General features: G+C 39.6%; 1 protein-coding gene across 1 annotated transcript; it reads right to left on the reverse strand.

Moving 5' to 3' along the window:
* Window positions 1-1222: 1222 nt before the first annotated feature.
* On the reverse strand, window positions 1223-6389 carry LOC142150553 (vomeronasal type-2 receptor 26-like). Its single transcript, XM_075205750.1, has 2 exons — window positions 6248-6389; window positions 1223-2124 (listed from the first exon to the last, which is right to left on the reverse strand). Exons 1-2 carry the CDS (start codon window positions 6387-6389, stop codon window positions 1223-1225), a joined length of 1044 nt encoding a protein of 347 aa, XP_075061851.1.
* Window positions 6390-10485: the final 4096 nt, after the last annotated feature.

The raw sequence follows: 10485 nt of genomic DNA on the forward strand, positions 1-10485 counted from the left end.
TGATGAATAAGGGTGTAGAATTGCTCTGCTTTACTGGACAAGACAGGGTGCGTCCAATAACGATGTGGAATATAAAATCACAAAAAGAACGCATAGGAAGGAAAAACCTTTCCATTAATGTCAGTTTTTTCTTTCCATAAAATACATTTATTAGTTTGTAATGAATGTCTACTGTACATAAAAATAAGTTTTATAGTTGCTCCTGATTGCAAACACATGTAATAGCATGCATACTCAACCGTCATCACTAGTAATCGGCACTTAGACTAGACCTGTAGCTAGAGCAAGAGATATGACTTAAAAGCAAATACTCTTGAGATGCCCAGAGATTGGATCAGACGATGCTACGTATGCTCGAGATTGGCACATCCTTACTGTACATTGACTACAGACAAACGTCCCGTTCCGTCCCTGAAATCATAACTTGTACTAAATGACCTATGCACTTCAAATTGAATTGAATTGAATGTAGCTGCTTTCTTTGGCATATGAGCCAGTTCTGGGCATGCGCAGAGTGATTTTGCGGACAAAATCGCAGTTTACATTCCTTTATGAATCAGGCCCATATACTGCATAAAACAAAGCTAGATGCAGCATGTGGGGCCCATCCTCTATTTGTAAAACAAGTCTCCAGTCTGATGAACATGATCACTAGGGAACTTGCAACGGGTTTTCGCTAATACTATTAACCAGCCTTCCGTCTAGTAAGTGGAATGGTTCCAACTATCCATAGAAGGGATCAAGACCTAAGGAAATTGCAGAAGTCATCTCGGTATAGTTGCATACCTCCAGGTAAAACTCAAACTAGGCCACCTAAGATTGGATTAATTTAAATCCAAATCCCTGTATTATGAGCAGCAAGACATTAATAAGTTAAATGTTGCTGAAAAAAGTCAGAGAAAACCCTAAAGAATCCTGTGGCGCTATTCATAATAACCAGTTGTCTCTGAGTCTTAATTCAGCTGGGCCAGGCCCATATTGGGCTACCTTAGGCTGGGTCACTGAGCCACCTGCAGTGGCCCAGTGACCCAGTTCCGAATAGGCTGCTGAATAAAGTCTTGCCCCCCTGGCTAATATTTGCCAGCCCTCCACTGCTAATAATAGATATAGACTTTGATCATTTTACATGAAAAACAGAGACCAATCCATTAATAAATAAAATTATATTTTTTCGAACTTCTATGTTGCTATGTATTACATATTTAGAAAAGAGCTGTTGACCTTAATCTTTGGTTTTCATTATGAGATGTCGACAGTTCTTATCTGGTCTAAATAATATGATGAAACATTTAGGAAGAAACATGCAGATCACCAGAGCCCAACTGGATGCCAAAATGGCAAAGATTTCCATTGCCACAGTGTATTGTCCCTGAGCACTGAGCGAGGCTGGGATGAAAGCCACCCAGACACTGAGGAAGGCCAACATGCTGAAAGTAATAAACTGAGCCTCATTGAACCTGTCTGGAAGTTTTCGAGCCAGGAAAGCTACAATGAAACTAATGGTGGCCAGAAGAAACAGATAACCTAGCATGGTCCAGAATGCAATAGGTGATCCCTCATTGCACTCAACAATGATAAGTTCAGGATTAGATTTAGTGTTATGTTGTTGGAATGGAGAATCTATAGACACCCAAGTGATGCATAAAATGAATTGTATCAGGAAACAAGAAAAAATAATCATATAGGAGACTTGTGGATTCGTCCATTTCCTCAGGTTGCTGCCTGGTCTAGTGGCCATAAAAGCAAACACCACCATGATAGTCTTAGCCAAAATGCTTGAGACACACAAAGTAAAGGCCAGCCCAAATAATACCTGACGTAGGAGACATTTCTGGTGGTGGGGGAAACCTATAAATACTAAAGAGCACAAGAAGCAAAGACACAGTGACATCAATACAAGACAACTTAGAGAGTAGTTATTGGCTTTCACTACAGGTGTTTGTCTATGCAAGATGAAAAGGCCCAAAATAATAGGGGGAAAAAGTGAAGATATTATGCTGATTGTAGCTAACGTTTTTCCCAATGCATCATCATAAGAAAGAAACTCCATCGACTTTGGGAGACATCTAGATTTCTCAGGATTTGGCCACTGATCCCAAGGACATCTTATGCAGTTAATAGAATCTGAAAGATAGAACATATAAGGTACCGTTACACATTAATTTGTTATTAATGTGTTGTATCATGCGAAAAGGAAGCAGTGATTTTAGAGTTTATAATACTGATTTCATACACCTACTGAAACTATTAGGTATAATTAATACATTACCCAATGATTTTATGTTCACTTTATACAATTTTTGTCTAATGTATCCCAACATCATAGGAATTTGAGTCCCTTTAAAATAAGTAACTGGATGGATCTCAATTGTTCTATGCTGAATACTGTGAATGAGTTTCAGATTATACCAGCTCTGTTAAATAGATCGTCAGGAATACCTTCTTTATGCAAGTCGTGCATAAACCTCTGATCTCCATCAGTAGATACCAGTGGTTTTGATATCCAAGTGTGATTACAGGAGAAGGTTGACTGAGTGTCACTTCCCTACAAAGCTGATAGAGGGTGTCGTGGCTGAGGGGCTGGTGTCTGCAATTTGACATCTCTATCCATAAGGAAATGTCCAGAATTGACATCAGGGATAATTATTTGTGCAACAATTTGACTTTTACATCATACACCACTTATGACGATTGTATTTCTGTCATTCTTGAAGCTTCATCATTCAGAGACTGTGTGAGTAAAGGTATTACCTAAGAGGTTGGTGACTCACCTAACTGTTGTTAAGAGTGTTTGCATATAGTGTTGTTATTGTTTTGCATTATATGGTTGTATTTTGCAATAAAATATACTCTTTGGTTTATATTGTGAGCTATCACGCTAGTATCCCGTACCATGAAAGTAGTAGTCAGACACAGCACCTAAAACAACATATCTAAGCAATGCTATGGTATAGATTATTGAAAGCAAACTCACCCAAAAATGTTTTGTTATTTAATAAGAACTTATACACAGGAAATCATAATCTAGACATCATCATCTAATATCTCTCTGTGCAGGCTTTAACCAACCTTAAGGCATTTTGCCTATCAGCTTGTCGCACTTTACTCTGCTGTTACTTCTCAAACCTGTCCGCACGCTCCCTCTACTCTTCTCTCTGCTCCAGATGCAGAACCCTGTGCCAACTCCTACTCCGTGCAACAAAAAGCGCATTGGCCCTTTAAGAGCAGTTTTGAACCTGTAATCATGTGTTCTGACCTGTGATCTGCCCTATTCATCAGCTTAGCTATTTAAACCTGCTCCGTGCACAAGCCTGTGCCAGGGTATTTGGTTCCAAACCTTTACTCCAGCTTTCCTGTTCATATTGTGGCTGATTCCTGTGTATTCTGACCCAGATCGTTCCTGACATCTCCTCTGCCTGTCATTTGGTATTGTTTATACCTGATTGTATCTCACCCAGCTTGTTCTGATACTGACACCATTTGTCGATTTGCACCCTGGAGCCCGTTTCTGTACCTGTCCTGGCTACATTTACCAGACCCTTCCTGTTGTTGATACCAGCTCGTTACACCTGTAGGCAGCGCAGAGGGCCGCAATCTGTAAACCCACCAGCAGCATAACCCAAACCTCCTTGCGGGGGTACCTGGCATAGACTTGGCATTTGTTACATTTTGTGCCTCTGCTACTGCCAGAGCTAAATCAGGTTGGAAAAATTGAAGCTAATATATCTGACAGAATCTTTACACAGCTCTTTTCCTGTTCATAATTTCTGAACTTCGGACCATGGTAAAACCCTCAAGGCCCTGTAAGTCTTTGGTATATTGTGGCACCTGTGTGAAGTACCACGTGTTCCAAAACACTTTAAAATATTTACATTATCCATCTTTATCAACGCATTTTAACATAGTCTCAAAAAAACTCTAACCACCTCTATCCGTCATCCTAAACAAAAACACCCACCTTGTTCCGCATATCAATTAGTGAGTTGGGTACATGAAAGCGACGCTGTAAACACAGACAGTCTGTTTTTCAAGCAGTCAGTCTAAAAATTATTTCGGGGATGACACCATCAGTGTTATTATGTCGGAGTATGTGCTGTCGGAGTTTATAGCGTCGCTTTGAAGACTACCATCGCAATTAGTGACCCTAATAGATCGGTACAAAAAATGTAAATCATGACATTGCAACATCTGCATATCTAATGTGTTGCATTCTGTAATATTAATGGTACCCAGAGTCTGCTGCTATTTGTATTTACCATATTAGAGATGAACAAAGCTGTGGCAAAATTAATACATAATTACATACATGTCAACTTTTTAAAATTCGGGGGAGAAGTCAAGTGACAGAGGGTAGTAGAGGGTGTGGTGACGTTGGACGTTGTTGTATCACCATAGTCCCACTCCCACTATAAAATGTCAAAATTCCTAGCATTGAACAGCAGGGACAGGGCTTAATGACGCGATTAAGCCCTGTCAGTCAATGCCGTTAACTTCGGCCAATTCAGGAGGTTTCCCCACTCTTTTGGGAGTCCGGGAGGACTCCCCAAAATTCGGGAGCCTTCTAGGAATTCCAGGAGAGTAGGCAAGTATGCATAAATATCACATTTTGTCGCAGAACAAGCTGTTATGCAAAGGTGCAAATTTCAGGGGGAAACAATCTTAAAATTCAGCAATAATCTATGACTAGTGCTGAGACCACGATAGTCAAGTCATTCTACTAGTAAGACTTAAGGAAAAATTTCATTGGTGAAAGTGTGAAATTCCACAGCCAAATGAGGTAAATATTTGTAGTCATTAGCTGCCCATTTAAATATCTTTATAATAGTTAATGTCTATGTATTCCAGATGATCTAAAGTGAACACAGGACCGAATTCTAATATATTCTTATGTAAAATTAGCATTACATTTTCAAATCTTCATTAAAATAAAAGATGCAATCTATTAAAAGTTTCATATCTGAAGGATTATCATAATAATTTAAGAATTAACATATATCTCCTGCCACATTCACAGATACATATACAGTCTATAAGTGAGCAGAGTATAAATGGTAATCAGTTGGAGGGGTAATGTGTTCATACAAGCCCTCAAGATATATTATCTACTGTCACTTCCACATGAAAAGTTTTCCCAGTTCTAGTGTCTATACTGCCTGTCTGTTAGGATTCAGTTGGTTGTTCTCTGCATCCTTGTTTTTAATCAAGTCTGAACTGTGGTGCCGGTGTGCAGGGCCACCATCAGGGGGGTACGGGGGGTACTGTTGTACCTTGTCCGGGCTCACCAGGGGGCCCGATACAACAGCGCAACATATACTTACCTGGGGGAGAACATACAAACTTCTCACAGATAAGGCGATGGTCGGGAATTGAACTCCTGACCCCAGTCTGTCACAGGCAGATCACATGATTGCAGAGGGAATGATTCCTCCACCCCTGCGATCGCATCCTGGTGCCTGGATGTCACGGTGACAGCCAGGCTGAAGACACAGTAGCGGAGACCATCGGCGGGCCCCCAGGTAAGTATATGTTGCTGTTGCTCATGGGGCGTTCATCGGGGGGGACACGGGGGGCTCGTACTGGGCATGATTATTTCTGAAGGTGGCCCTGCCGGTGTGCCTACCATGAATATCTGATTGGTGAGCTGCACTATTGCCTTCATGCCTGACCAGTGATAGAATTGGTTAGCGTTTCACTTTCATGCTTCTTGGCTCCTGTATCCTGTCCAAGTTTGTAACTGACCTTGCACCAGTTTCTGGTTCTGCATGATTTATATTCTGATGTTTGAATTGCATCTTAAAAATCTGCTGGGTTCTGACTGTATCTATGTTGGACTTCTGATATCCGGTGGCATTATTGAAGTCTGTTTCTGTTCGTCTCCTGGCTTCTGTCTATTTGTCTGCATCCACAAACTATTTACACATAACTCCACTCACAATCCCTTTGCCATAATTACTGGACTCTGTTAATTTACTTCAGCATTGCTTCAAAAGACATTGTGCATTTTCTTGCCTTGCCTAAAGGCTGTAATTCTGCTCCAGTAATACTTCAAGAGATATAGTATGTATCAGTTATGCAATAAAAGACTGTTTAACTACAGCATTTCATTGTAATTTAGACTGTATTATCTAATGGGGCAGGGACTGATGTGAGTGAGTTCTCTGTACAGCGCTGTGGAAATAGCGGCGCTATATAAATAAGTGGTGATGATTATGATGATGATATGTAGGTCAGAAAACTCTTGACTTGCCTGTCTGGTTAGATATTTCTCCTTGTAGACATTGGACACAATCAAAGCAGCAGGTGGGTTGTCCTGTTCTAGCAGCTTTCCTGAATCCTGGAGGACAACTCTCACTGCAGACCGAGCGAGGGACCTGGGGATAATATGTCATCTTATTGTATTAATGTCCTTTAGAAAAAATTATATATTTTTTAATTAAGTATAGTCGATATCATAATTTTGCTGTGTTCCATAAGCATTATCTACTTAACCAAAAATAAAAGAAGCACTACAGACATATTAGTTACAATGAAAACTGAGAGGCTGATGCTAAGTTGAACTTGTTGTGGGAAATCCAACTGCTTGTACTACACAAACCCAAAAATAGAAGCTGCATGCTTGCATCTTACACTTGTGCCTCCTTGAGAGGTGGGACAGAGGCTGGAAAGGGAGATCTAATGTACCCAGAGTATCTATGGTATATGTGTATCTGTAATAAGTCTCATATCTATATATGTATCTCATACATGCCAACTCTCCCGGAAAGTCCGGTAGACTCCCAAAATTCGGGTCAGTGTCTCGGGCTCCCGCGAGAGCTGGCATTTCTCCCGCATCCCGGAATTCACAGAGAATCGCACCATTTGACGCGATTCTCGATGAGACGCGCCATTTTGGAGGGCGGGAGGGGGCGGGACGAGGCCAATTGCATCATTTTGTACCCGCCGCCGTGAAAGGAATGAAGGTTTTGCGGGGGGCGGGGCCAAAATGATGCGACTGGCCCTGCCCCGCCCCCTCCCACCCTCCAGTCACGCCCCCTCTCCCGGAAACAAGTTTACAGGAGTAGGTAAGTATGATGTATCTCTGTGTTTACTGTATGTGTATCTGTATGAGATTCCATATACTGTACATTTGTGTGTGTCTGCAGTTTGAGCCTATGTGTGTGTTTCTCTAGTTCTCAAATTTAATCTGTGATTCACTGCTGAAGTATTTCACTCTTCTCTACCATATTATGAAGTATTTCTTCTCCTGACACAGTAAAGGTCATTTATTGTTTGCAACAGTGCATTGCGAATGTTTTCTGATATCATGTGTCTTGTTTTGCCCAAACTCTCCCTTTTTTTATGAGGAAGAGCATTTGTGGGCCTAGATTGTGTTGTATGCAGAAGTGCAAATATTTGTAGTGTGTAAAAGTAAGGTGGTTTGATGCGAGATCTGATTATTTAAATGAATTGGTAGGAGTGGAGAAGTTGTATTTTAGAAGGTGATTCCTATTTTACGGGTAGGTGCATAAAATCGTCCTCTATGTTTATGGACTTGAATTCTTCAGCTTGTAAAGGAAAACATCCTCATCAGTATACTTTTAATGTAACTATTTCATTTATAAAAATTACAATATGACCAATTATCTTTTGCTACTAAAAAGGAGTCCCAGTAGTGCTGTTTTCATTTTTTTGTTGGTAAGAAGCGGCCATTCAATAAGGACGAGCTAAGAATTTAACAACTTTGCTATATATTCTTGTCGTAAACATAGAGAACATACAGTAATTTATATGGGAAAAATCATAATGGCAGTGTAAATATCTTATATCAAATGAATCCATTTATAAGTTTAGTTAAAGTGTAAAATGTCAAGACAGAGATTCTGATGCAAATGTATTTGATGGCTTTGCACATTCCAGTGTATGAAGATAGAAGTGTCACCTGGGGCAACTTCAAAGAGCTCCTGCGGTGAGATATAGCATGGTTGTGACACCTGAATAGACGCTTAGGTACCGCTCAGCATGTGGTCTGGCTGAAACAGGCCATGTGCTGACGTGCGCTATATATGTGATATGGACAAAAAGAATTCAGTTTTAAAATATGCCATTTAAAATAAATAAAACTAGTGATCAACCACATATCCCTCAATAGCATGTTGAAGGGCAGCTCATATATTGAATTAAGAATTCTAACACACAGAGAAATGAAGGAAATGAGTGTAAGCTCTGCGAATAACCTGTATCAAAAAATGGACAGATTCAGAAGGGATTTATTAATAATAAAATTGGCTCTGTGTGACGCTCCACAGAAAAGCTAGGTCACATAGTAGAATTGAGTAGTAAATCAGACAACATGCAAATGGTGATTGAAAAAATGTCACAGGCCACAACCCCCTGGGGGCAGGGACAGGGTGTAAAGGTGTTTTTAAAATGCTCAGATGAGATACAGAAAATTGTCAGATTTTTTGGAAAATCAATTCATTTTGATAAACTGTCCATCTTCCTAGCCAATTCCCATGCCACAGATTAGGCAACTCAAGTAATTGCTATTCTGAATGTAACCCCTTTTATTTTAACCTGCTTTGATTGTTATGTCAATCTATTCATTGTTTATTCATTATTTTTTTATATCTGTAGATCCTATATTTTTGTATATTAAATCTATATTGTAATATGTTGCATCCTTAATACTCTAACGAATCCATTAGCCTGTTAAGAAGAATGTATGTGATTTGCTGATATATTAGATTAACAAGCTGTGTGTGCTGCATTTACATTTGTGTAACAGTCTGAAGGTGTGAAGAGTTAACCCTTTGCTTGCTGGTATGGGTCTTGCTAGTCTGTGAGCAGCTAGAAGCCTTGTGTGCCAGCATAGAACAGTATATTGAGGTCTTATTGCCCATATTCAATAGGTGGTGGCAAACCTGAAGTGTGTGGGGGTGTCAGCGCTGTTTGGGGCAATTCAATAGGTCTATAACCTGTTGAATAGGTAAAGATAGATTGTAGGCTGGAATCGTGTGACCTCATATGGCAACCACCCCAAAGTCACAGCAGCTGGGAATGTGTTTGTGACAATTCTGTTTAAAGTTTTGTTGACTTTGATCATTTAATATTGAGGATAGATGCATACCCCTTGCAGTTTCATCTGGACTCTCACCTGTTGATCTCCTTTAGGCCACAGCAACAGACTTGAGTTGATGGTCAGAGCTTGATCAGGATTCGCTGCAGTACTATAGTTGCCAATATGAATAAACTTTACAGTCCCTTCTGGACTCAGTTGCCAGTTCACAATGCGATAGACTATATGTAGGTCTCCATTCTTATCAAAGTAAATGTGTTTACCACTGTTTAGTGTGAAATTGACTCTCCTGATATAGTGTGTGAGCTATGGAGAGTGGGAGAATATGACGATCATTTGTTAACAGCAGCAGAAGGATATATTAAATCTACTTAATGTACCACAAATGATTAGTCTTTTTCTGAAAAGTTGATTAATCCCTAATAGATTAGACTAAGAAGTCAATATAAAGTGCTCAATCACTTTGCTATTTTAAAAGTCTGATAAGAAAGCCAAAAATAATTTTGCATGTAATTTGTTTCAAGTAAATGATGCAACAGGATAATATTTAAAGAACATTCTTTACAGTGAAATTGGCGCAGTTATTACTTATTTGAAAATGATATATTTTATACATGTATGCACCTGCTAAATATAATTAGAACATATGTACATACAGAGACTGATTAATGTTCAAACACAAGTCCATTTGCGTGCAGTACCTTATATAAACTTGTTCATGCACCAGAATGGGACTTCTGCAAGTGAATGCAATTGCATGCAATTCATGTTCACACGCAAATGACACTTTCATCTGCTGTCTTGAAGGGAGAAGCAAGGGTGGAAGGGCAGACTAACGTAGGCAATGTTCGGGCCGAGGATGAGTATACACATTATTGAAAATTACTTCAGAGGAGATTTCTGTAACGATTTTACCAACAACTGAAAGTTCCGTTGACCATGACAATTCATGTGTACATACCTACACAATTTTCCTTTCTGATCTGTGGTGTTCATCTCTCATAACCATCCGCTGAAAAGATTGTGACTGCACACATTCTACTGGTATTTGCATACGCTACTGGTCTTGAGTGCATATAGACTCCCACATTTGCTTGACATAGATCTATCATTGAATGTGATTTTTAGTAAGTTTCTGAAACATGACGGCGGGAGTGTATACATTGTTGCAATATCTGAATAAAAGAGTGTTTATTGTTTGATCTGCACAATAATTGCATCAGTGTTAACCCAGCTTAAGAACATCGTGATTTATGTATTTCATGCGTGTTCTGTCAGTCTGCATACGGCAAGTAATGTATAGTCTGAGGATACTTACACCCAGGTTCAAATGGAATCGTTTCTTGAGATCTGATTGTATTTGAATATGGGCAAACATGTGTACAAGATAGGTGCATTATTTTAAATGCAAGTTGGTTTCACATTGCGTT

Source organism: Mixophyes fleayi, chromosome 4 (assembly GCF_038048845.1).
Source record: "Mixophyes fleayi isolate aMixFle1 chromosome 4, aMixFle1.hap1, whole genome shotgun sequence".
In the NCBI taxonomy this organism is placed as follows: Eukaryota; Metazoa; Chordata; class Amphibia; order Anura; family Limnodynastidae; genus Mixophyes; species Mixophyes fleayi.

Excerpts from the sequence above, each read along its gene's own strand:
- LOC142150553 (XM_075205750.1), bottom strand. The coding sequence starts at position 6,389 with ATGACATATTATCCCCAGGTCCCTCGCTCGGTCTGCAGTGAGAGTTGT. Across the intron at positions 2,125-6,247 it reads AGAAATATCTAACCAGACAG|ATTCTATTAACTGCATAAGA; the intron begins GCAAGTCAAGAG and ends TCTATCTTTCAG.